At 48.3% G+C, this 25,334-nt stretch overlaps 1 protein-coding gene and 1 long non-coding RNA gene across 9 annotated transcripts; both read left to right on the top strand.

Moving 5' to 3' along the window:
- Positions 1-1,286: 1,286 nt before the first annotated feature.
- Positions 1,287-1,837, top strand: LOC120662671 (BTB/POZ and MATH domain-containing protein 1-like). Its single transcript, XM_039941768.1, has 2 exons — positions 1,287-1,580; positions 1,703-1,837. Exons 1-2 carry the CDS (start codon positions 1,287-1,289, stop codon positions 1,835-1,837), a joined length of 429 nt encoding a protein of 142 aa, XP_039797702.1.
- A 6,096-nt stretch (positions 1,838-7,933) lies between these two features.
- LOC120660693 lies at positions 7,934-11,284 on the top strand. 8 transcript variants are annotated; one of them, XR_005669702.1, is made up of 7 exons: positions 7,956-8,629; positions 8,706-8,764; positions 9,008-9,337; positions 9,562-9,718; positions 9,858-9,921; positions 10,037-10,266; positions 10,406-11,284. It is a non-coding gene; the product is annotated as an uncharacterized LOC120660693 (long non-coding RNA). The 8 variants fall into 8 exon arrangements; XR_005669700.1 differs by having other exon boundaries at positions 10,385-11,284; XR_005669701.1 differs by having other exon boundaries at positions 7,957-8,629; positions 9,008-9,053; positions 9,264-9,337; positions 10,037-11,284.
- The last annotated feature ends 14,050 nt before the right edge of the window (positions 11,285-25,334 follow it).

The following is a 25,334-nucleotide window of genomic DNA, read 5'->3' as shown; positions in this document are numbered from 1 at the left end:
GTGGGAATCCCTGGGCTAGTTGTTTGAGAGATCTAGTTGAGAAACGATTGAGAAATTCTTTCGGCTCGAAAAAGCTGTGCAAGACAAAGTTAACTGTACCAATTGTTTTAGTGTTCTTATTATATATACGTGAGAGAGTCGGTCTTGGACCTGAGCTAAAGCTTTGATGAACGTGAGAATATACGTGATAGAAACGGATATATTTATGAGAATATTAAAAAAAATAAAGAATATATGTCTTGCAATAAACCAAACATGATAGAGTCCTAGTACATATTTATGATGGGACATTTTCTTATTTTCTTAATCCTAGCTGTATACGAAGCATGATAGAGTTCTAATCCAATATGGATTTTTGGTGTCATATGAATTTTTTAATACCAAATGAATTCTTAGAATAATATAGACCGCTGGATCTTCATAAAATCCAACGGTGCAAATCTTTCTCTTTTTTAGATTAACGTGGGAATTTCTAGACCCTCTCGACGAACGTGGAAGCTTCTTTTGGCTTCTTTTAACACTCCTTTAATAATATAATAGATGTACTGATGTACGTGACCTACGTCCGATCCTAAGCTTAAAACGGACTCATTTGCACGAGCCGCAGGATATCAGTCCAAAGTTCAAATCTGAAATAGGGAAGATTTGTATTGTAGCTACAGTGGCAAATACAAGGTGGTAAGCACACTGAGATTGCAATTCCAAATTCCAAAGCTGTAACATGGTTTACGAATAAACAATCGGGCCGAGCAGACCCGCGGGGTCTGCCCACACCACACTTGACTTACTGATAAGCTTGAGCTCAAGTTCGCACCGGGTGCCTGGACCCTGGAGTGCCTATGCCTGCATCGGGGTGGAGCAAAGGAGGCGTGACGAGTGGGAACTAGGGGAAGGAGAAAAAGGGACGAGGGTGAGGGGCAGCTAGGGCTTGAATTGTAGGGATTACAAAGAAAAATCTGACGGAGAGTTCCTGCAAATGTATCGAAGTCTATATATATACTATAAAGATCGAAAACAATTGAAAACTTTTCTTACCCGGATTGGTCCCGCCGTACCCCTCACGCTGGACCTACTTGTCAGGACCGAGGGAGGTGGGAAGGGGTGGAGACCCATAAAAATCGAGAGTTCGAGGACGTTTCTGCCCAAAACTTAATTTTTTTTTCTCACCGTCCGCTTTGTACCCGCCAGCTATACCCGCTTATTACTCTTTTTTTCCTCCTCTGGTCTCCCTACGATATATCCCCTCCTTGTTCTTTTTTTTCGCACAACCGCCACTCCTACGCTACATGTACACCGACGCCTTGCCGGGCGGCGCAGACGACGTCGACGGTCAGGTTGATGAGGACGCGATGGCAGTGACATCACATCTGCTGGTGGCCGCGGATCGCTACGGCGTAGAGAGGCTCAAGGCCCCGTGCGAAGCCGCCGGCAGCCTGGTGAAGATGCTGCTGTTCGCGGAAGAGCAGCACTGCGACATGCTCAAAGATGATTGCATCGAGTTCATGGCTTCTTTATTAGAAGGGATTGTGAAAGTGGTGGCAAACAAAGAGTACGCGCAGCTGTGGAGTACCCACCCTTCGGTTTTGATAGATGCGCCAGAGAAGTCGAACGAGTTTGCGTAGAGAGTAGATTGAATCTTTCTTTCGGAGGGATGATTATCGTGAACTGATCTTATAGATATGATTTTTTTTTTGCACAACAGCCAGCGCGCACGCCGCATGCCATGATCGGGGACAGGTTCAGCTGGCCGGACGAGTTCCTCGTGTCGCTCGAGGAGGACCTCAAGCTCGTCTCCGTGTTCAGCCTCGGTGACCTGTTCCATCGTCGCCGCTCGTGAACTTAATTCTATTCCTCAGCGGAACGGCACGTACGGTGAGCGCACGCCAACCACCAGAAGAACTTTGAGCTCATGGAATGCATCATCAAACAGCACGAGGAGCGGAGAGCCACCGCGGCGGCGAAAGGCACTGACCAGGAGGAAGGACCTGGTCGACGTGCTCTTGAGAATACAAAATTAGGCTCTGACATGTACTATTAGGGGAATTAGTAATGGGCTATTGGGGATATGTGCTGATTTTTTAGGCTCCGATAGACTGATACTTCTTTTTTTAGATAAAGTATAGTCAATCCGGCCTCTATGACGAGGCATACACAGCCAAAAGAACAAAGTTTGAAAAAACAGGAAGAGCACACCAAACTCTAGAAAGACACATAACTATTGGAAGCGATAGACATGCTTTCACCCTCCTTTAACTAAATCTAGAGCAACTGTCTCAAGATGTCTGCTGAAGCTGGAGAAAGCGTCCTTGGTGTGCACAACACGCTGCAACTGAGCCCAGAACCGAAACCAGTATGTTCCCCTGAAGATGACCTGCAAAATCGAGTTAACTTTGATTTTGTTAAAAATAATATCATTATGATATCTCCAAATCGCCCAACAAATAGCAGCAACCCCCACCCAGATGACATTCCTAATCTTTTTAGATTGATTAGACAGCCAAGAATTAAACATATGACTAATACTTCTAGCTAGATGCTGAATTGTTTCATCATTTATAAGTTGTGCCCAAAGAAGGAAACTGTAGTAAAGCAGTGGCAACATTCCTCTATATAGTTGGTGTTAAGGGGAAATTTCCTAATGCTACTGGACAGATATGTGTATGTGTATGTACCTTTTTATAGACTTGGAGTAAGAAAACTTTTCCATATGATCCAGAACTAATATTTCCTTGACATCCACTTTACCTTTTTATTCACGCTCAAACTCTTTTACACTACTTTTAAAACACAGCTTTCTTCACGATTAAGAACTTTCCTCCTCTCACATTATGGAGTCCCCATCTACTGCTGGGCCTGGTTCTGTGAATATTCCTCATCGAACTTCTGGACTGCAAAGATTGTGCCTATTCTCCCAAGAAAGAGGTCAGTCATTGATTTTTCATCACCTAATATCGCAAAGGAAGTGTATTTTGGACAATCTACTATTATTGAAGATACATTATACCAGGCATGTTTAAGTTCCCAAATCTAATTTTCTGCGGCGAAACCATGTAGGAGATTGGGGTGGGTTACTGGGTACACAGGTAGCAAGCTTCTACATTGTAATCTAAATATTTTATCACTTGCCTTATGTGAAACAAGATGTACTTACGGTTGAACTGCTTTAGTACTTGGTTTGAGGATTGTAGGTTTATAAGTTATCCCCCCATCATTAATCACTTATATATACTATGATGTATGGACAATAATCATTAGTTATAGTGTTCTCATATCTTTAAATCTTTAAGTGTCTTTTTAAATACGTGTGTGCTGTACATACATCCATCTTACCTGTAAGGAGTGAGGGAGGTGGGAGAAAGGGCAGACATATACAAACCGCGAGTTAGAGGATGTTCTGCTCAAAATCTATTATTTTTTTCATCTGTTGCCACCGTACCCACCGGCCCACAACCTCCAAAATCACCACTCACCCCAAACGGATGGAGGCCAGAGACAATATGGTCACGAGCTCGCTTGCAGGGTGACAAAAAGGGCCTCGGCTGCTCTCTCCAACGGCTGGCTCGGCTCGACCCTCAGGTCCAACTCCAAATTTCCGGACGTTCTCATTAGGTGATGTTTGGAGGCAGCAGCGGCGGTCGATGGAGACAATGACGGTGGTGGACAACATGGCCCATGAGTGGCGCGAGGCAGCAGCGGCGGTCGATGGAGACAACGACGGTGGTGGACAACATGGCCATGAGTGGCGCCAGTGGGTAAGGCACAACTGCGTCGAATGACGACGACGGCGTGGCATATGACAGCAAATTAAATATATTTTAAATTAAAATCTAATTATGTTTTTTAAATCACATGCGTGCCGCACGTGCATCTATGCTAGTATTTGTTAATTTTTTTTTCTTTGCATTGAAAAGAATAAAACCGAGGCTATACTTTAGGGGTGTTTGGGAGAGCTCTGCTCCACAAAAAATAGCTCCACTCCACAAAAAAAATACCCAAATTGGTCAACCAGCTCTACTCCACTTCAACAAATATTAACTCTACTTCATATTTTTTAGAGCTCCTCAATAGGTGCTCCACCAATTTTAGGAGCTGGTGGAGTTGGAGTTATTTACCCACTGTGCCACTGATTTGTGGAAGAAAACGGTTCGATCTTCTCTTTTCTTTTTCTTCTCCCCTCCGACGCCTACTACCTCACACCTGCCGTCGTCGAGACACCTCGCCGCTGCCGAGCTCCACCTCCGTCGCCCCAGAGATATCCCTGCCGCCACCGAAATCACCCCCCCGGCAGGGTCCCTCCTCCACCGCCACTCCCTCCTCTGCGGCTCATCTCGCGCCGCCGGATTTCTCGCCGCAGCCTATCGGAGCCGCCAGATCCTCGCCGCCGCCGTGCTACCCCGCCGCCGCACGCTCCCTCCTCCTCCACCGCCACTCCCTCCTCCACGGCTCATCTCGCGGCGCCGCCCACCGGAGCCCTTGCCGCCGCTCGCCCTTCTACTGCCGCACCAGCTCGGGTCTTACCGCCTGCAGACCCCTTAGTTGGTCGCCCGAGCTCGGCCCCCCGCCCACCGGTCGGGGGCCCTCCTGCCGCCCGAGCTCGGCCCTGAGTGCTAGCACCTCACTGATTGGGACAGAAATGAGTGGAAGAAGAAACATGACATGCGGGTCCCGGATGGAAGTGAGGTGAAAGGCGGATGGGCTGACCTGGGTCGAGATGGGCTGGTTGGATATGCTGGGCTAGCGGGGTGAAAGGAGCTGGGCTAGCCTTTAGAGTTGTGGAGTGGAGCTAGACGCGTTAGGCCCAAGTGCAGCATGCCCAACTTGAGGAGTGGAGTGGAGCCACAGAATTTCCAAACAGAATGGACTACAAATGGTGGAGTGAAGTGGAGTTGGCGGAGTGGAGTGGTTATTTTGGAAGTGGAGTGCTCTCAAACAAACCCTTAAAGTCTTGTTTGACAAGGCTCCAAATGCAGCTTCAAAAGCAGCTCTAGCCGAAGCCCTACCAAACGGATGGAAACAGACAGCTCCACCGACGAAGCTCTAGGATTCCTCACTCTCTGGAGTTATTCCGTGGAGGAGGAGCCCCAAATCATGGCTCCGCACGGTTCCTTTGTCTCGCCTGTCGTCTTTACCCCGAGGCCTCTTCGCGTGCTCCACCTATGCGTCGTCCTGCTGCTTCTCCTCAGCCTCGCTTCGAACACCGCTGCTCGGTGTAGCTCGAGACTGTAGTGGCGGGCACGACAACGGCTATACAGGAGGAGAGAGGCGTGTGAGGAACCGGCAGCGACTGCGCGAGAGGTGAGCGGCGACGGGCCGCACAGGAGGCGAGCAGCTGTGGGCCGCGCGGAAGCGATCGAGAGGCGAGTGGCGGTGGGCGAGGAGGGCAGCAGTTGCGCTGGAGGGTGAGCGGTCGGCACTGCGAGAGGCCTTGCGGATCGATGAAGCCGATGGGGGAGTCGGGAAGAAAAAAAAAGGATAAGGAGTATAGAGAAGGCGAGTAATGAAGAAAATATATATATAAAAAGGAAAAGTAAGGGTATTATGGACATTTGATTTATTGGAACAACATGAGAAGATATTTTGCTAAATATTTCTAAAAGAGTAAATTCCACTGTAGGTCCCTAAACTTGTTTCGAGGTCTCAACCAGGTCCATATATTCAAGAAGTGTACCATTTAGGTCCCTAAACTTGTCTCGAGGTCTCAACCAGATCCAAATCTTCTCCAATCCACTCTAACCTGCCAACGTGGACAGCCAGTGTGGCACTAACATGTGGGGCCCACAACATCATCCATCTCCATCCACACGGCACTAACATGTGCTCTGGTGCACGCCGGCCACCGCCGCCTACCCCTTCTCTGCCCATCCTCGTCTTCCGCCGCCCACAGCCTGCTGCCCTCGCGCCCCGGGCCACCGCCTCCAGCCTTTTCTTCCGCCCCTCCTCCTCTTCCGCCGCCCGCGTTCTGCTACCCCCTCGACCCCGACCAGCGCCGCCCACGCGTCACCTCATCGCTCTCGGCCGATGCCACCCACGCCTCGCCTCCTTGCCCCCGGCCAGTGCCGCCTACGCCTCACCTTCTCGTCTCCGGCCGGCGCCACCCATTCCTCCCTTCACCTCGCCTCGCCTCGCCTTCTTCTCTCTGGCCGGTGCCGCCGACGCCTCGCCTCGCCGCCTCATCCCCGGCCAGTGCCACCCACGCCACGCCTCATCCCCTCGCCCTCATCCACCACAACACCATCACCCTAAGCAGCACCAACAGCACACCCGCGCGCGGCCATCCTCCTCCCTTGTCGGCGTCCGCCCTGGCCGGTGCTTCCCTCCTGTGCTGGATCCGCGGGCGGCGGCGGCCGGATTCGGCGCCGCGGCGTGGCCCCAACCGCGGCAGCGGGCCTCACGGCGGCCGGCGCGCAGTGTGGCCTCGCCCCCGGCGGCGGCGGGCCTCGCGGCGGCGCGGACCTTGGCCATCCCACCTGAGCCCGCCGGCGTCGCCCCTTCGGCGCCTCCCCAAGCGGCGGGGCCATGGCGAGCGTGGTGGAGCGGCGGGCTCCCCCTCCCCTCCTCGTTCCTCCCGACGGGCGGCGGGCAGCGTGGCCAGCCGAGCGGGCACGTGGCCCCGCGAGCGTGCGGGCGGCGCACGACGAGCACGCGGACGGCGGAGAGCGCGCGGCGACCATGCCGCGGCGGCGCTCGGCGGGGCCAGCAGAGGCACGTGACGGGGCCGGCGGCGGCGTGCGGCGGCAAGGCCAGCGGATGCGGTGCCTTGCACGAGCCCCTCCTCCTCCTCGCTCCACCCTCCGCCAACGCTCCTCCTCCACGGTGTCGCGCGTCCATGGCGGCCGGCGAGCCCGTGCCCTCTCCCTTTCCCGCCGCCGAACACGCGGCACGGCGGCGCGCATGTGCCGCGGCAGTGGCCTACGGCCCTCCCTCCCCACCGGTGGACCCCCCGGCAAGGTGCGCGAGGCGCTCCTCCGGCCTCCCTCCACCTCCTCCTCCCTCAATTTGGGGTGGGCCGGCGCGGAGGCGGCCGGCGAGCAAGGAGGACGAACGGCCACACGGGCTGGACGGCGGGGACGTGGCGGCCCTCCTCCCCCACGCGCGCGGGCGAGCTCCCGCCACAGGGCAGCCTGCTCAACGCGGCGGAGCGGCCAGATCTGGCAACCCGGCCTGGCGGCGGCGAGTCCGGCGCGGCGCCGCCTTGTGCAGAGCTCGGCGCGGCGGGGCGGCCCGGCGGCGGCGGGGCCTCATGCAGAGCGCGGCAGGGCGGGGCCTTGTGCACTCTGTGCGGGCTGGCGGCGGAGGCTTGAGCGCCGGCGCAGGAGCGGCGGCGGTCGGCTGAGGCGAGCGCGAGCGCGAGCACGGCGTCCCCTTCGGCTCTGTCTCTGGCAGGCGGGCGGGTGCGAGCGGAGCTGGGGCCGTGGATGGGCAGAGAAGGGGTAGGCGGCGGTGGCCGACGTGCACCAGATCACATGTTAGTGCCACACTGGCTGTCCACGTTGGCAGGTTAGAGTGGATTGGAGAAGATTTGGATCTGGTTGAGACCTCGAGACAAGTTTAGGGACTTAAATGGTACACTTCTTGAGTATATGGACCTGGTTGAGACCTCGAAACAAGTTTAGGGACCTACAGTGGAATTTACTCTTTCTAAAATGGTTTCGGCTCCACTAGAGAAGCCTTTTTGAAGAGTCGGAGCTCTGCCTAATAGGCCCAAAGTATTTGTGCGCATTTACTGTTCATCAGTGGTTGTGTTGGCCTGTGATGGAAGGTTATCTATCTATACTATAAAAAAAAGAAAAGAATTGAATACAATTCTCATCCACTCTAACCCACCCACTCCTCTCACAAAGTATTTTTTTAGACCCACATGAAAAATCTTAGTGTTTGAGCAAATCACAAAACACCGTCAAGGAAAATGTTTCTGCCACAAATCGCTGTTTTTTCTCACCACCGCGCACCCTTACCCGCCCGCATACCCACATCGCTAATTGCGCCGCCTCCCACCGCTAATCGCGCGGCCTTCCCTCGCGACGCCGCCTCCCACCGCTATCCGCGCGGCCGCCCTCGCGGCCTTCCCTCACCTCGCCGCCTCTCCTCGCCCTCCCCATCTCCCGCGACCTCCCTCCCCATTCGCTCGATCCTCCACAAGAAGCTGCATGGAGGCGGGAGGCGAGCCATGGCGAGGAGGGGAGACACGGTCTCCGTCTCGCTCGGCGACCTCGCCGCGCGGACGCCCTCCACGCCGCCGCCGCCCACGAAGCCCGCTCGTCGACTCGTCGGCACCTTCCTCTGCGGCCGGGGCGCCCCTCCTCTCGGGTCTTTCTCCACCTCCGTTTTGGGTCGCCGAAGGCTGCCAGGGTCCGGATCCGCCCTCTCCCTCGCTGGATCTACGCATCCCTTGGCCGGATCTACCTCGATGCAAGGTTCCTCCGTCTGGGCGACATGGAGCCGCTCTATCCTTTCCAGCGGCGCTGGCGCGGCCTCCTGTATCGGCGCTCGCTCGCGAGGAGGTGCTGGCCGGCCGCGCGGCAGACCGGCGTTACCTCTATGCCGCGCTCGCACGCGCGGAGGCGCTGGCCGGCCGGCCGTGACCCCGGTGCCCGGAGCCTGCCCGGGGACGCCTCTCTGCCAACCTCCTGTATGGCCGTCGTCCAACGTAGCCTGCGTGTTTCCTCTTTTTAATCTGACGCGAGGTACGTGCTTCGTTTCTGCAGTTATCAGGAGGAAGGAGGAGAATGGTGCTTCTCAGGAAGGCGATTACTTCAAAATCGACGTGAGTTCTCATGAACACTCTTGCAGTAGCAAAATTGGAGTTCGTATGGTTTGGATAAAGATCCAAACTATTCTTTTTTGTTCAAAGTTTGCAGGCTCCAATTATTGAACACTAGGAAATCTACAGAACCTGAACAATGCTTTCTCTTTTTTTCTTAATTGGCATTCTTGGTTATGTATATTCTAAATTCGTAATGTCGATTGCCTGAAATCCGAACTAAGCATTGCTACTCTTGTTCTTCAGGTGCGCACATTAGCACCGTTCACATATCACAACTAAAGCTTTGAAGGTCAAATAACTGTTTCAGTTAGCCATCTCTGAAGATAAGGCCTGTTAATAAAATAGTCATGGCAGATTTCAAGATTGGTAGCCTGGATGGCCAGCCACCAAGGACCAGAAATGTGCCCATTTATTATCGTTTGTTCTTTTGAGTTTCCTTTTTGAATATATAATTTAGCATTTGATATGTTCCAGTAATCGGTTGAGTTTTTTGTTTCAGTTCTCGGAAAGTGGATGCCAGTTGTTTCAATATGCTTATCATGGTGTTCTCAAAAAAAAAAAATGCTTATCATGGTAAGTTGCATCCAGTTTGCTATTCTATTTTTACTCTCACGCAGTGTTGCATACCTGAATAAGTTAATTGGCTAATTGATTTATGTGGTATGCCTGCTTCAGCTGTGCCAGCAGCTTTCCTGGCTAATAGCAACAAGAACATCTAATTCAGTTATGATTTTTGGCCAGTCTGCTCTCTTACGGACTTAATGAATGTTTTCCCATTTTCTACTAATTCAATGCAGGTTACGTGATTGATCCAGTAGCATCTTGAGGGTGTTACTGATAGAGTGATCTGAAGCTACTATGAAAAAGCTTGAACAAACACTCTTGCCTGGGAAATCCAAAATGTTATAACCGAATCTTGCCAAGTGATCTATTAAAGCTAATCTATTAAGCGAGGTCCTTGAACTCTCTTATGTCTACTCTTGCCTCCCTGTTTTTCATTTCTTTGCACCTTATGCTTTTTGTTTGGAAGATACATATTCTTTGCAGCAACGATGTCTCACTGTTATTATTCTCTTCCTTGAATAATATACAGGAAATCACAATCTTGGAACCTTGACAGATAAGAGTTGGACCCTGCTTCGGGGAGATCTGTTGAGGTAATTGAATACGTGTTGTTGTGTCATTCATTTGTACAATTTCTTTGTGGCCATCGTGCTGATATTTAAAAGTAATATAACATGTCTACTATTCTATTTTCCAATAACTTTCTAGAATGGAGGAGGATCTCCAAGAGTGGTTGGAGACTACATGCTCCAGGTGAAGTAAATTTGATGCCTTCCTAATTTCATGGGTTTCATATATTGAGTACTGTGAAGCTTGGGTTTTCCATGTATGATTTGTTTTTGGAAGAAAGACTGGAATGCTTCATAGTTCTGAAGCATGACGTCGTAGCTGAGCAGGTCAAGGCCCTGGAAAGGTTCAGGACATTGCATCTCACTATGGTACTATAAGCCTGCAAATGATTAATTTCGAGGATCACATGTATTTAGTTCAGTATCTCTTTTGAGTCCTCTAATTAATTCATCTATCGCAAATAGTCATTCATCTAATTGTATGAAGGTTTTTTTGTGAGGTGTGAAGCTCCTGCTGGTTAGATTTATACACATGATATTTGTTTGGTAAAGTGGTACTGTCTTCAGGAAACAACTGAACGGTTTGCATACTATGCCATGGGCAGAATGTCACATGTTGTGTCGGCGAGTGTACTTTGACCACTAAACTCCAGTGTCCAATTCCTTTCACTTGTTTCCTTATAACTGGAAACTTTGACTAATCGATGATATGATCCATTTAGTCCCCCACCTATGATTTTCTATGACAAAAGGAAGGAACAATATGAAGTTCTTTATCTGAAAGATTCTCATTTTGATGTTTTGCAAATCATCTATGGAAAAAAAAGCAATGCAAAAATGCTAATTTCTCTACTTATCATGGTTTAATCTGTGTGCAATTTATTGGTTCCATGTTGAAATGGAAATATGCTTGTATAAGAAATTTGCACTGAATGTAACTTATTCATATTATACTGTGAAGCACTGGAGCTTTTGATATAATAAGAAATAAGCTAGAAAGGACTAGGGGAGAGCAGGACATTGGCACAACAACAGAGCTCAAGATGTCGTCAACTTATTCTGTTCTACCATGGTCTCCACTGGCCTTGGAAAGTAGAGGACCATTGATGATGGCAGTACTGATGGCTGGCAATAGATAGTTTCAGTCAAGTTCTTTTTTTGGAGTAAAAAAATTGTAGTTAACTGTTCTTTTTCATGCCATGGTGATGAGAGATTGTAGTTCCTGCCCTGTCAGATGATTTCAGTGAGTAAATTAGGTCTTCTTACTGGTTCTGAGAAAACACGCTCGTGTTCTGTTGCGCTTCAGAGATTGTTTTGGCATCGCAAAAACGTGCCGGTGCATATACTATCTTGTTCTGCTCATTTAGCTATATGCTTGGCATGCTTAGACTGGCTTCTAAGTTTCTAACTCTTGCAATGTACTTTTCATTACAATTATTTGTATGTTTGGAAAATATTCTAACTCTTGTATGCTTAGCCGCTCTACATTCTTTCTGGTGGCAGATTATAGTCTCAGATGCTCTGCAATGCAAGTCTTTTAGTTGTCTCCATTGGTTATCAGTGTAGTGTATCACGGTTCGTATGGATGAATCCATATCTTAGGAAGTATGCATGCATCTATATCTTAGGAACCGTGCAACTGCTAATGTTCGTTTGGTGCTCGAATTTATGGGCTCATATGATTGTGGTGAGTTTTTTTTTTGATATGGGAAGGACGTTTGGCCCCCAATTGAGTTAATTTGTTGTATCTGAATAACTTGGCAATGTACTATCTCAAATCTGAACTCTGGATACAAGTTTTGTTCCACGAGAGCTTAAAGTACAAAGATTTACTATTCTATTGCCATATGATCAACTGCTTGAAAAAATTTGAAAAGAATTTTTCAAACTGTTACTAAAGGGAAATATGCAAAACCACTAAATTAACACGTGCCTCGGCACGTACATAACCACTTTTTGTAAACAGCCCAAAGACGGCCAGCGACCTCTATCGTCCTGGTGGACTCTCGCGCTCCCGGGGCCACGTGGCGTCGAGCAAAGGGTCGAGCGGGGCGGCCGCCGCTCTCTCTGTCTGATGGGAGGAAACAGCGCCTCTGTTTTAATTTTAATTTTCCCGATAACCTCTGGCTCCCGTTGTTTCGGTTTTGAGTAAAGTTCATGGCCGGTCCTCAAACTTGTGGATGTGTGTCATCCCGGTCCTCAAACTCATAAAGTGTGTCATTTCAGTTCTTAAATTCTATTTGGGTCTCATATTAATCCAAATGGGTATAGTTCCACATGTCAACTCTATCCTCTTTTTTTTTAACATAAGGCAGGAGCACTGCCGGATCATATAAGAAGGAGAAGAATGCGAGTCCGTACAATAGTTGTGATTACATAAATAAATAACATACTCAAACTCTTAACTAAGAAATACATAAGAGTATTTAGGTGACTCTTCCCTCGCATGCTTGTCTTCGAATGTCCATTTCTTGTTTGATCAGACTGAGGATTTGTGTCGGGGATTGTGAAGTCCCTTGGAAGATACGACGGTTTCGCTCGTTCCACATATTCCAGGAAGTATAAATCAAGATTGCCGCTATCCGACCCCTGTTTTCATCATTTGCTGCCCGCAATGATGAATTCCAACATTCCTCAACGTCGACATTAGGCGAAGGAGTGCAGATCAAGCCATCTGACCATAAGTGCACTTGCCACCAGACCTCCTGTGCAAAACAACAGTGAAGACAAAGATGTGCCGCTGTTTCCGGTTCCTGATCACACAAGCAACAAATTGGATTGCACTACACTCCCTTTGGCAGCAGGACGTCAGCTGTTTAGATCCTCCCCTGAACTAGCAGCCAAGCAAAGAAATGGTGTTTTCCTTCCGTTTTAGCCTTCCAGATTGCCTGGGTGTTGAAGGTGCAGTAGCTTCCCGCAAACTGGATCTCGTATGTAGACTTTGAGGAGTAGAGGCCATTTGCTGTCCATTTCCAAGAAATTTGGTCCGGTTCATGTGAGAATTGAACCTCCTGCACCACCTCCCACAGCATGATGTATTCAGCCATTTCTTCAGCTGTCGACATCCGCCAAAGACCTGTTCCATTTTCAATTTCTTGTCTGACCGACAGTCCCTTTCACCAAGCAAGTCTGTATAAGTTTGGAGCTAGGTCCCTTGGGGCGTGACCACGCACCTAGGAAGAATTCCAGAACTGGGCTTTAGCGCCATCATCAACTGTCACTATGGTACTGCACCGAACAATTGCTGATTCATTTCTGAACAAGGGACAACAGAGCCGACCCAAGGCCTATCTGGATCGACCCATGTATACCAAAGCCACCGCAACCTCAGGGCCCTACTGAATTTTTCCAAGTCCAGAACACCCAAGCCACCTTTAATTTTGGGCCGTTTTACTTTGTCCCAGGCCACCAAACATTGAGCACCGTTTGCATCTGCAGTGCCATTCCACAGAAAAGCGTGTCTGATCTTGTCGATCTTTTTCAAAGCCCATTTCATCTCCCACCACCTCTCTCATGGCCATGGCTAGCTAGTCAGCGTGCCGCTGTGCGGCTACAGGCAGCTGCGGCGGTGCTGTGCTGGAGCAGGAGGCGTGCGATGGTGTAGGTGTCGGTGAGCGCGCTGGTTACGTTGCGCTGCACGCCGAGAAGGATCACAGCATGCACCGCACGCGCACTTGATGCAGCTAGCAGCCTTCCTCGCCATCCGCGTCGTCTTGCTGCATGCCGTGCGTGTTTCCTGCACACAGCCATATGCATGTATCGATGGTGGTGCATGCGTTTACGTTTACTTCAAAAAAAAAAAAAAGATGGTGGTGCATGCGGAATGAAAAAGCATGCACGCTGACCGTAGAAGGGGAGGACGTGCTTGAGGATGTAGTCCTCGATGTATCGGATCCTGCGGCCGGAGACGGTGTGGTCGGCGTAGAGGAGCGTGCGGCGGCCGAACAGCATCTCGAACACGGCGTCGCGGCAGACGAGCTGCAAACGCACCCACTTGGCGTCCTGGAAAAGTCCGAGCTCGCGGAGGTCGGCGAGGTCCGCGACCAAGCGCAGGAGCGCGTACTCGCGCGCATCGGCGGCGGTGCTTGCCCGTGTGCCGGCGGCAGTGGCTGCTCGGCCGCGCTACCGCGGGGGCTGCTCGCGCGTGCCTGTGCGCGGTGGCGACGGCTCATCTGCGCATCCCAAGTGGTGGCAACGGCAGCCGCTCACACGCACGCCCGCGCGGCCGCGGCGAGTGCTTGTGTGGCGATGGTACCTCCCCTGCGTGCCTACGCGACCGCGGCGGTGATGCAGTCACAAGATGAGAGGAAGAAGATGATTTTTTTTGTTCAAAAGAACTCTTATAAAGTTATAAATATTTGTGTAATTTTTGTGTTTGGATGATTTTACATTTAACCTCTCACTAATTTTTTATTTTAAGCAATCAAGTCTATTATTGATATGTGGGTAGAGATCCATACCCATTTGGATGAATTTGAGACCTTAACAGAATTTAAGGACCGAAATAACACACTTTTTTGAATTCGGAGACCGAAATGACACACCGCCACAAGTTCGAGGACCGGCCATGCCCTTTACTCCGGTTTCCCTCTCCTCCGCGCCGCTATCAAACACGCCTCCCGCAAATCCGCAATGGAGTTCGCCTACCTCCGCCGACCCACCCCTGCAGCAGCCGACGACGTCGAAACCGGCTGTCTCCGCCGCTTCCCCGACCTTCCGCCGCCGCCGCCGCACGGTAATGGGACTACACTCCCGCCGTTGCCCTGATCTTTGTGAATATCTTTCTCCTCTACGACTTGCAGATTTCCACGAAAACGAAGATTTTTTTAGGGCGGTGGATGTTTTCTTTGTGGGTAAAAACTTGGGGTTTCTTGCGGCGTCGATGAGTGGTGACCCCGACGTTTGCACTGTTGGTTCAGTTTTCTGTCTCCGTGTTTCTTTTATCACGAGATCGCTAGATGTTCGATTCGACGGTGAGCATAGAGAGATCTAATGACATCGAAGGATTTTTCTATGTGTGTGTCGAAGAAGATGATGAGTTTAACTTGGTAGAAGAATTTGTTCCTTTTAATCCCGTTCATCTGACAGTGCTCCTGCCTCCGGGAAGCAGGCGACGCCAATGCATCCCCGGTGGACGCCGCGCTGGCGAGGACGAGGAGGAGGGAGGAACTGCTGTGGGAGCTCCACAAGGCGCGCATCCACCAGAGCACGATCTTGCGCGAGCTCGCCGAGACGGAGCACGCCATGGGCTTCACCGCCGCCGGCCACAATCCTGTGCCAGCGCTCCCATCGTCGTCGCAGGACTACTGGCGTTGCAGGACGCCGTCGGTGCCTCCGTTGGAGGAGGAGCCTCCTCTCCGCACGCCACGCTCAAGTACCGAGCATCCTCCTTTCGGCTGCAGCAGCCCTGCGGCGGTGAGAACGCCTCCAGTATACCCGCACGTGGAGTGGTTGCCGTCACCGGTGCTGCAGCCGCGGCCAGCCAGTGACACTGGAAAACAGCAAGATTGGAGATCGTCTGGGGCCAGGATGCATCCATTTGAGGACAATGTAGAATTGTGCCGGTCTGGGGACAAGCGGGCTCCGGTACAAGAGCCCTCTGTGCCACCGGGGGCTAATGCTGGGGCCCAACCTACGCTGCATGAGGTGCCACCAGGACACAACGATGCTGGTGGTGGAAGACATAAGGATGATGAGAAGGATGGCCGTGACATGCACCAGTTGTGTGAAAGTGGAAGCCAGAGCAATAGGCACATGAGGATTGCAGAAACCACTCAGGTGGATGAGATCAATGGAGCAATGCTGCAGCCTGGTCAGTACAGGATGGTAGCTCAAGAGAGCGCTGCATTCGATCAGCAGAAGAAGGGGCCAGAGTTCATTGTGGTGAGACTACCATTTTCAGTTGTTACACTTTCATTATCGTGTTTTCTTCCTAATATTTCTGCAGGAGAAATTGATTAATGATTATCTGCTGCATGTTTGTTGTGGTAAAGTACACTCTTGAACAATACCAGTCCTTGAACCATGGGAAACTCTTGTGATCATATATGTAAGACTAGCTTAAAATTGGAAGTTTGGAGAAACGTGCAGTAACATTCGTATTGAGCTATTTAGGCATATTGAAAGTAGAAGCTGTATTAGTTTTTCTAGTTCACTAGTGAAGTTTGGAATGGATCAGGAGACATCCAATGGAGTTTACCTGGAATCTATCAGTCAATACTAGATTGCTTGTTCTCTCCACTTTTTGCAAGGCTTCAATATTTTTTACTTAAGTGTAAAAAAAACTTTTGTTTCATACAGGTAGTACCTAAGAAGCGACAGCTGAGCAATGGCGTTGAGCAGCAGCAGAAGTGCAGGTCACCTGGGGTGGAAACGGGAGCGCATTTGTTTAACGGCAATGTGATACTTTGCCTACCACCAAGCAAAAGGTCTCTGGTGGGGGAGACCTTGGTTCCAGTGGCAGCCAAAGCCGAGGAAGCGGCATCAGGACACCAACAGGTCTTTGGTGGGGAACCTAAGGCCGATGTGGAAGATGGACATGGCTTGCAGCCATTGGGCGAAATCAGGAACCAGAGTAGTGGGCAGAGGAAGGATGCGCAGTCTGTCGTGGAGGGTTGGAGTGATAATCCTGCCCGACTGCCTGGTCAGCACATGCCGGCGGAAAGTGTGGATTGTAATGAATGGGCACTTTTTATATTATTTTGAGTGATTTTGATAATCGTATGACAACGCAATCAATGTGACTAATGGTTTTGTTAAGTGAACATTTCTAGATTCCAGAGATGAAGTAAAAATGTCATACAAAACAAAACACGAAGAAAGAACTCAAAAAAACGCTGAATTGGACGAGTTCTACTGAAATCAGTAGCACCGGAAGAACCGATGCCCATAGCATCGGTGCATCCGATGGTTGTCGGAAGATCCGACGAGCGCCTCTGGAGATCAAGTGAAGAAAGAAGTGAAGCACCGGTTGAATCGACGGTGTCAAGTAAAGCATCGGTGCAATCAACGTACTATGTTTCAGAGACGTTGTCAAGCGTGCAGCAGCCAAACTTTCAACACCGGATGAACCGATGCCCCATCGGAGCAAGCGTCGGTGCAATGACGTCAGCAAGGTGCAACAGCTATCTGCGGATCAAGTGTCACCGGAAGAACCGACGCCTAAGCATCGGTTCAACCGATGGTTCCTGAAGTTGCTGCAACCATATCAGAGAAGCCAACGGCTAGTTCAGTGCACAGAGTGACCGAAAGAACCGATGCCTCTGCACCGGAAGTTCCGATGCCTGCGCAGAAATCTGTCAACGGCTACAAATGGCTAGTTTGACTTAGAGGCCTATATATATGAGCTCCTCCGGCCATTTGAAGTTTGCTGGAGTTGCTGGACATCCTACACACACCCAAGAACATCTCCAAGCCATCCAAGAGCATAAAGATCAAATCCTTAGTCATTAGCACAAGCTTTGTGAGTGTTAGTGCAAGGTTAGCTCTTGAGTGAGTGATCAAGCAAGGTTTAGATCCTTGTGCTGTGGTTTTAGATTGAACTATTCTTGTATTTTGGTGCGCCGGCCTCCTTGGAGCTTTGGTGGCTTGCTGGCAAGTCAACGACCCTCCGGCTTGGTGTGGAGCGGCGTCGACGACATTGTGCGGGGGATGGAGACCCCTCCTTCGTGGGCAATCTCCCTTAGTGAAGATCGGGATCAAGGTGACCATGATTGTGTTCACGGAAGAGACTTGATTGCCGGGAAGCGATACTCTTTGTGAGTGCTTCAATAACGTGGACGTAGGGGCGCCTTTGTGGCAATCTGAACCACGGGATAAATCCTTATGTCGAGAGTTCGCTTCCTCTCATCCCTCTCTTTAAGTTTCCGCATTTCATATTGCAACTTGTGTGCCTTTACCTTCTTAGTGTAGTATCTTGCTAGGATTGGCTATAGGTTGCAAAACTCTTTTGAGATGAGGGTTACACACTGAGGTGAACTGTAGTTGCACACCTAGTTAGCTTGTTTTAGTTTAAGTTTTGTGCAAACTAGTTGGAGCCATAGGTTAAGGTTTTAATAGTGTCTAATTCACCCCCTCCCCCTCTTAGGCTAGAGCACCCAATCACTTTCAATTGGTATCTGAGCCGGAATTCACTTCTCTCACAAAGAAAGTCAATTCCATTGGCAAATTTGTGTTTACCGGCTCATTAGATCGGTAGGCTTCACCGTCTATTGAGTTAGCTCTTAGTGGAAAAGGATGGATTCTTTTAGACCCGCTCTACGGTTCGACGGCACGGGCTTCCAACGATGGAAGGTCTTAATGCAAGCCCATCTCCAAGCAACCGGGCTAAATGTTTGGAGAGTAGTAAGTGAAGGGGTAAAAAATAATGGTCAAAAAGAGAAGCAATATGATGTCACCGCTAAATGCATAATCTTGTCTTCTCTTTGTGATAATGTGTTCAATCGTGTTTATTCTTATGAAAATGCTCAAAAGCTATGGTAGACTATAATTGAGAACCATGAGGGCACGGAGGATGTTGACAACGAAAGATATCATATTCTCCTTGATAAGTTTAATAGTTTTAAGCAACTTGATGATGAGAATGCCGAATTAATGTACTCACGCTTGAACACTCTTGTGAATGAGATTAATTCTTTAGGTGGGAAGCAAATTGAAGATTTGGAACTCATTCGCAAGATCCTTCACTCATTTCGAAGGCCGGACTATGATTTGCTGACCACAATTCTATATGAGAAAGAGCTCGACACAATGACAACAAATCAAGTCCTCAACAAGGTGATCGCCCATGAGCTACGCAATGACATCAAGACAAAAGCGACATCTTCTTCACCAACACATAGTGCACTTGCATGCAAATAACTCAAGAAGTTGAAGATGGCCATCAAAGGTAGCTCAAGTGATGAGGAAGAGGAGGATGCAAGAAGCTCCTTAAGTGATGATAAAGAGTCAATGCACCCCAACCTCTACAGGTAAGTAAAGAAGATGAACAAATGCTTTAAGGAAATCAACTCAATGGGGTATATGGTCTTCCTCAAAGATGGGCCTCACCATCAACTTATGAGGATTGAGAAGAAGTTCAAGAAGAATAAGCAAAAGAAGGAGAAGAAGCCCATGCATGAATCATTTGTCATATTTGGTGAATGTGTTAGCGGTGGTGAAGAATCAAGTGTAAGTTCAAGTGATGAATCAAACAAGAAATTCACCACCCGCATGGGATCATCATCCAACACTTACTTTATGGCCAAAGATATGGATAGCGATGTAAGTGATGATGACTCCGATTCTTCTTCAATTGACAAACTTTTTGACCTTGTTCATGAGCACCAAAAAGTCATTAAGAAGCAATCAAAAGAAATTAAAAATCTTAATGCTCTCAATGATCTAAATGCTTCTCTTGCCACAAATTTTGAAGATTTAATGTGCAAATTCAAATTGCTTAGTAAGGAGCATGAAGAGCTCAAATTAAAATTTAGGAGCATTAATGATACAAATGACTCTTTGGAAATGAAGCAAGCTATCCCTTGTGCAATTCCTATCTCTAGGGTAGATGCTTCAACTTCTTGTATTGATTTAATTGATGAATCTTGCTCTAACCCTTGCAATGAGAAATACAATGAGAATGTTGTTGTAGAATCATGTGATGATCTCATTGCCAAGGAGAATGATAAGCTCAAGTAAGAAGTGGAAAGGCTCATGAAGGACTTGTATAGATTGAAGGGCAAAGGCATAGAGAGCAATATCCAACCTTCTCAAGATAATCGTGAAGACATGGTGAAGAAGCTTGAGAAGGGGTCCACCGTGACTTGCTCAAAGTGCCACAAAGAAGGCCACAAGTCCAACAAGTGTCTTCAACTCAGGAAGAAGCTTCCGGATGAGAAGAACAAGAAGAAGCTCACAATCAAGAGTTCTCTCATCTACACCAAGTCCAACCGGAGAAACAAAAGCAATAGCACCTTCTATGTGATCAAAAAGAAGACCAATGTCAAGGTGGTTGCTCACAAGGTTGGGAAGAAGGAAATGAGTTGGAACCACTCCATTTGGGTGCCCAAGGATATCATCACCAATATGAAGGGGGCTCAAATGGTGTGGGTTCCAAAGGAGACTTAGCCAACAACGGTTTCAGGGAATTTGGAGGCTTAGCTTACATGGTGAAGTGAAGGTTCAAGCCAAAGAAGCTAAGCTCAATACTTGGTCATTTGTTACCCAAGTCCCCATAATAGGGTAATGGTAGCTAGATTTCAATTCAAGCATCATGTATCTCTATTGCTTTTGCTAGGATGTTTGCATGCATTGCATCTCCTAGTGTTATATATGGTGGGTTGCTTGTGCCATGATTCTAACCCATAAGCATCCTACATGGTTTGATAAGTGTGTAGAAAGCTACACAAGGTTACCCTTTATGGTACATGGACTTCATGAGGTATGTATTTCATATGTGTACCATGAACACAAGCTATAGGGTAAACTTCCAAATTATGTCAAAATCAATGTGCATACATTTGCTTGGTGATTCAAACACTAAATGCACACATTTAGGGGGAGTTCATCCTATGGCTTGTGATTTTGAGACTAACATGTTTACAAGTTTATCTTTTATAGTCTCACGTGGAGTTAACACTCTAAGAGAATGTTTCTCACGATCAATGTGAACAAACAACTCTATAAGAGTGATTAGATAAATTGTGCTTTCATGCATATTGAGTCATGCTCTATTGAATTTAAATGCTCATATCTAAGTTCATAGTCTATGTGCTTATACATTTATTTAATCTTGGTGTACCAAGTACTCTTTGTTTAAAAACTTTCAATTGGTTGCAATTCATTTTCAATTAGTACATGCAAGGTAAATAAAGTGTCCCCCGGAGGTATGCAAGGTTCTAAACTCATTCAATTGGTATAATTGTCAATCTCTTATCAATTTTAGAGCTACCTCCGTACATGATATGGCCTAAGCTTTCTAATTAAAACTTATAGTTGTGTACTTGATTTTCACATTATTATTTTGTGCACATACTTATGGAAAGCTTAGCTCATGTCATGCTAGTTTCGTAATTTTGTGATCCACCATAGTGAATTTTTCAATTGGTATCTTCATTGATATCATACAATTGGATCATGAGTCATGGAACTAACTCCCTAGGCTACTAATCTTCTCTTGAGTTATATTGTTTTGCAAGACCTTTTAGGTGCAAGACCTTTTAGATGATTTGATTCCAAAGGGGGAGAAATGTGGATCAAAGCAAGTCATGTTCCCGAAAAGAGTTCGAGATGTTCCCAAGAAGGAAAAGTATATTCAAAAAAGGGGAAAATGCCGACTGGATCAAGTCAACATATGAGAGAAGAGTAGCAAATAAGGGGAGGAACAAAGGGGATCATGGTTTTAGGGGGAGCCCAAGCCATCATTGGATAGTGGTAAACATCCAAGCGAGGGTAAGTGGTTCAATTTGTTAATTTTTTGTAAATTTTATGCTTGTTTTGATTGTGTTGTCATCAATCACCAAAAAGGGGGAGATTGTAACGAACGTGGCACCTTTTATACCATTTCGAGTGATTTTGGTGATCGTATGACAACGCAATCAATGGGACTAATGATTTTGTTAAGTGAACATTTCTAGATCCCAAGGATGAAGTAAAAAGGCCATACAAAGCAAAACACGAAGAAAGAACTCAAAGAAACGCTGAATTGGACGAGTTCTACTGAAATCAGTAGCACCGGAAGAACCGATGCCCATAGCATCGGTGCATCCGATGGTTGTCGGAAGATCCGACGAGCGCCTCTGGAGATCAAGTGAAGAAAGAAGTGAAGCACCGGATGAACCGACGGTGTCAAGTAAAGCATCGGCGCAATCAACGTACTATGTTCCAGAGACGTTGTCAAGCGTGCAGCAGCCAAGCTTTCAGCACCGGATGAACCGATGCCCCATCGGAGCAAGCGTCAGTGCAATGACGTCAGCAAGGTGCAACGGCTATCTGCGGATCAAGTGTCACCGGAAGAACCGACGCCTAAGCATCGGTTCAACCGATGGTTCATGAAGTTGCTGCGGCCATATCAGAGAAGCCAACGGCTAGTTCAGTGCACAGAGTGACCGGAAGAACCGATGCCTCTGCACCGGAAGTTCCGATGCCTGCGCAGAAATCTGACAACGGCTACAAACGGCTAGTTCGACTTGCAGGCCTATATATATGAGCTCCCCCGGCTATTTGAAGTTTGCTGGAGTTGCTGGACATCCTACACACACCCAAGAACATCTCCAAGCCATCCAAGAGCATAAAGATCAAATTCTTAGTCCTTAGCACAAGCTTTGTGAGTGTTAGTGCAAGGTTAGCTCTTGAGTGAGTGATCAAGTAAGGTTTAGATCCTTGTGCTATGGTTCTAGAGTGAACCATCCTTGTATCTTGGTGCGCCGGTCTCCTTGGAGCTTTGGTGGCTTGCTGTCAAGTCAACGACCCTCCGGCTTGGTGTGGAGCGGCATCGACGACATTGTGCGGGGGACGGAGACCCCTCCTTCGTGGGCAATCTCCCTTAGTGAAGATCGGGATCAAGGTGACCGTGATTGTATTCACGGAAGAGACTTGATTGCCGGGAAGCGATACTCTTTGTGAGTGCTTCAACAACGTGGACGTAGGGGCGCCTTTGTGGCAATCCGAACCACGGGATAAATCCTCGTGTCGAGAGTTCGCTTCCTCTCATCCCTCTCTTTAAGCTTCCACATTTCATATTGCAACTTGTGTGCCTTTACCTTCTTAGTGTAGTATCTTGATAGGATTGGCTATAGGTTGCAAAACTCTTTTGAGATGAGGGTTACACACTGAGGTGAACTGTAGTTGCACACCTAGTTAGCTTGTTTTAGTTTAAGTTTTGTGCAAACTAGTTGGAGCCATAGGTTAAGGTTTTAATAGTGTCTAATTCACCCCCTCCCCCTCTTAGGCTAGAGCACCCGATCACTTTCATGGATGATGCAGCTTACAGTGAGCAGAAGAAGTAGAGTTCAGTGAGGTAAGCTCATATTTTCCATTAACCCTAATTTATTTTGTCATTTATCCCCTCATAATTTTGCTAAGAGTAATTGATTAATGATGACCTCCTGCTTGTTTGTTGTGATTGTGATATACAACTTTCCTGAACATTGTTTATGCCAATGGTTGTAGTTTGACCATGAAAAAACTCCTGTGTACTGAAGTACTATTTGAGTCAAGGTAGAGTACATCAGGAGTACTGCCAATGGAGTTTACCTGGAATCTATCAGTCTATAGTAGATTGCTTATTCTCTCCACTTTTTGCCAGGCATCAGTATTTTTTTTACTTAAGTGTAAAAAAAAAATTGTGTCATGCAGCCGATACCTGAGCAGCGACAGCTGGGCAATGGCGTTGAGCAGCAGCAGGAGTGCAGGTCACCTGGGGCGGAAACAGGAGCGCATGTGCTTAACGGCAATGTGGAACTTTGCCTATCACCAAGCAAAAGGTCTCTGTTTGAGACCTTGGTTCCAGTGGCAGCCAAAGCCAAGGAAGCGGCATCAGGACATCAACAGGCCTTTGGTGGGCAACCGAAGGCCGATGTGGAGAATGGACATGGCGTGCAGCCATTGGGCGAAATCAGGAACCAGAGTAGTGGGCAGAGGAAGGATGCACAGTCTGCCATGGAGGGTAGCAATAAACCCGCCCGACTGCCTGGTCAGCATATGCCGGCAAGTCTGGTGAATGCAGCTTACAGTGAGCAGAAGAAGGTAGAGTTCAGTGAGGTAAGCTCATATTTTCCATTAATCCTGATTTATTTTGTCATTTATCCCCTCAGAATTTTGCTAAGAGTAATTGATTAATGATGCCTCCTGCTCGTTTGTTGTGATTGTGACACACAACTTTCCTGAACATTGTTTATGCCAATGGTTGTGATTACTGAAGTACTTTCTGCGTCAAGAATGTTGTGATACACAATGTTTTAATTGTGATTGTGATTACAGTTCAATATTGCAAGTTTGAGAAAAGTTACTATCAAACGCGCGAGCTAAATTTGCTAATTCACTAGTGAAATTGTTTAAAGAATAACACAAAACCCTCTAGAGTACACTTGGATTCTCTTTTGGTAATATGAAGTAAAGTTCCTTCAGATGTACATCACAATATAAGACTATGTTCTCCTTTGTCCTTTAAGCAGATTCCTTGTGCATGTGGAAAGTGATGCTGGTAGACATTATTTCCAGTTTCATCTTGTGGTCAAATCATAAAATAAACCCCGATGTTGATTGCATATTTAAATAATTGAAACAAGTGACCCATCAGTGCACGCATCATAAAGATATAGGCTGCTTGTTCTGTCCAATTTTTGTTGTTGTTGAGATGCAGTTCTCGGTTACCATTCCCTGGATTCTAAATGAACTTTCCTCTGAAACAGTCTGCGCATGAAGGAACATCCGCCGGGGTGAAGAGAAAGCTGAACGCAGCAAGTCCACCAGTCAAGAAGAAGAAGAACAAGAAGAAGAAGCTCTGGAAACATAGCTGCGCCATCCGCCATGTGAACACGCCCAGCCCGCAGCACCTGGAGAGGCACCTGGCCAGCAGGATGCACGCCACCGCACTGCAGGCATCGAGGAACGGCCCCGCCGCGCCTAGCTCGGAACCGACGCCGGATGGCAAGGAGGACGCGGTGGGGAGCGGCGGGCCACCGCAGCAGGGACAGGGAGGGAAGCCGCCGCACCGCCAGGATGTTGCCGGCTCGCGGAAGAAGGCGAGCTGGGAGATGAACCCCGACTGGTACTGCAAGCTCTGCGACGTGCAGTGCAACGGCGAGAAAAATCTGGCGGAGCACCTCGGGGGGAGGAGGCACCGTCAGAGGTGCCCGGACGGGAGCGCCGCCTGAGATGCAGGGGCGCGGCTGCAGTTGCCTTGCTGCCCTTTTCGCGGGGGAAGAAGAAGCTGTGCGGGAAGACGTAGTTTCTGGGTATCTCTGGCTTGGCTTGCGGCTGCAGCTGCAGGGTTTCTTTTGATTTTGCCATGCATTTTGTGGCTAACGAGGGTCTCTAGTTTCTAAAGTAGGTGACGCCGCTAGGTTAACTTCAGCTGGATCCTAATGCAGTTCTCACGTTGGTAGCTTTGCGATAGTGCTCTGCTTGTAAAGAAATTCAGGCTCAGATGTGCGTCGTTGTTGATGACAGGTGCCGATGGTTGGCAATGGTTTTTATCGGTGTAGCGTCATTGATTTCACAGAAACTGAATTGCGTGCGTGACGCGTCCACCTTTTAACCTCCAAATAAAACTTAAATCTTTTTAAAATGGAACCTTTTAACTCTTGCAGACTTGGCTTGAAAAATTCACCCTCTCAATTTGCCAAGCTGGCATCCCGGTTGTCAAGGCTCGTCAAATATAACAAGTTGCAAAGTTCAAAATTTCAAAAAATTTTCCGTATGGAGACTTAAATCTAGACAAAATAAAAAACACATTG

The sequence above is a fragment of the Panicum virgatum genome, chromosome 2N, assembly GCF_016808335.1.
Source record: "Panicum virgatum strain AP13 chromosome 2N, P.virgatum_v5, whole genome shotgun sequence".
Classification (NCBI taxonomy): domain Eukaryota; kingdom Viridiplantae; phylum Streptophyta; class Magnoliopsida; order Poales; family Poaceae; genus Panicum; species Panicum virgatum.
This window is presented reverse-complemented; position numbering and strand designations above follow the sequence as displayed.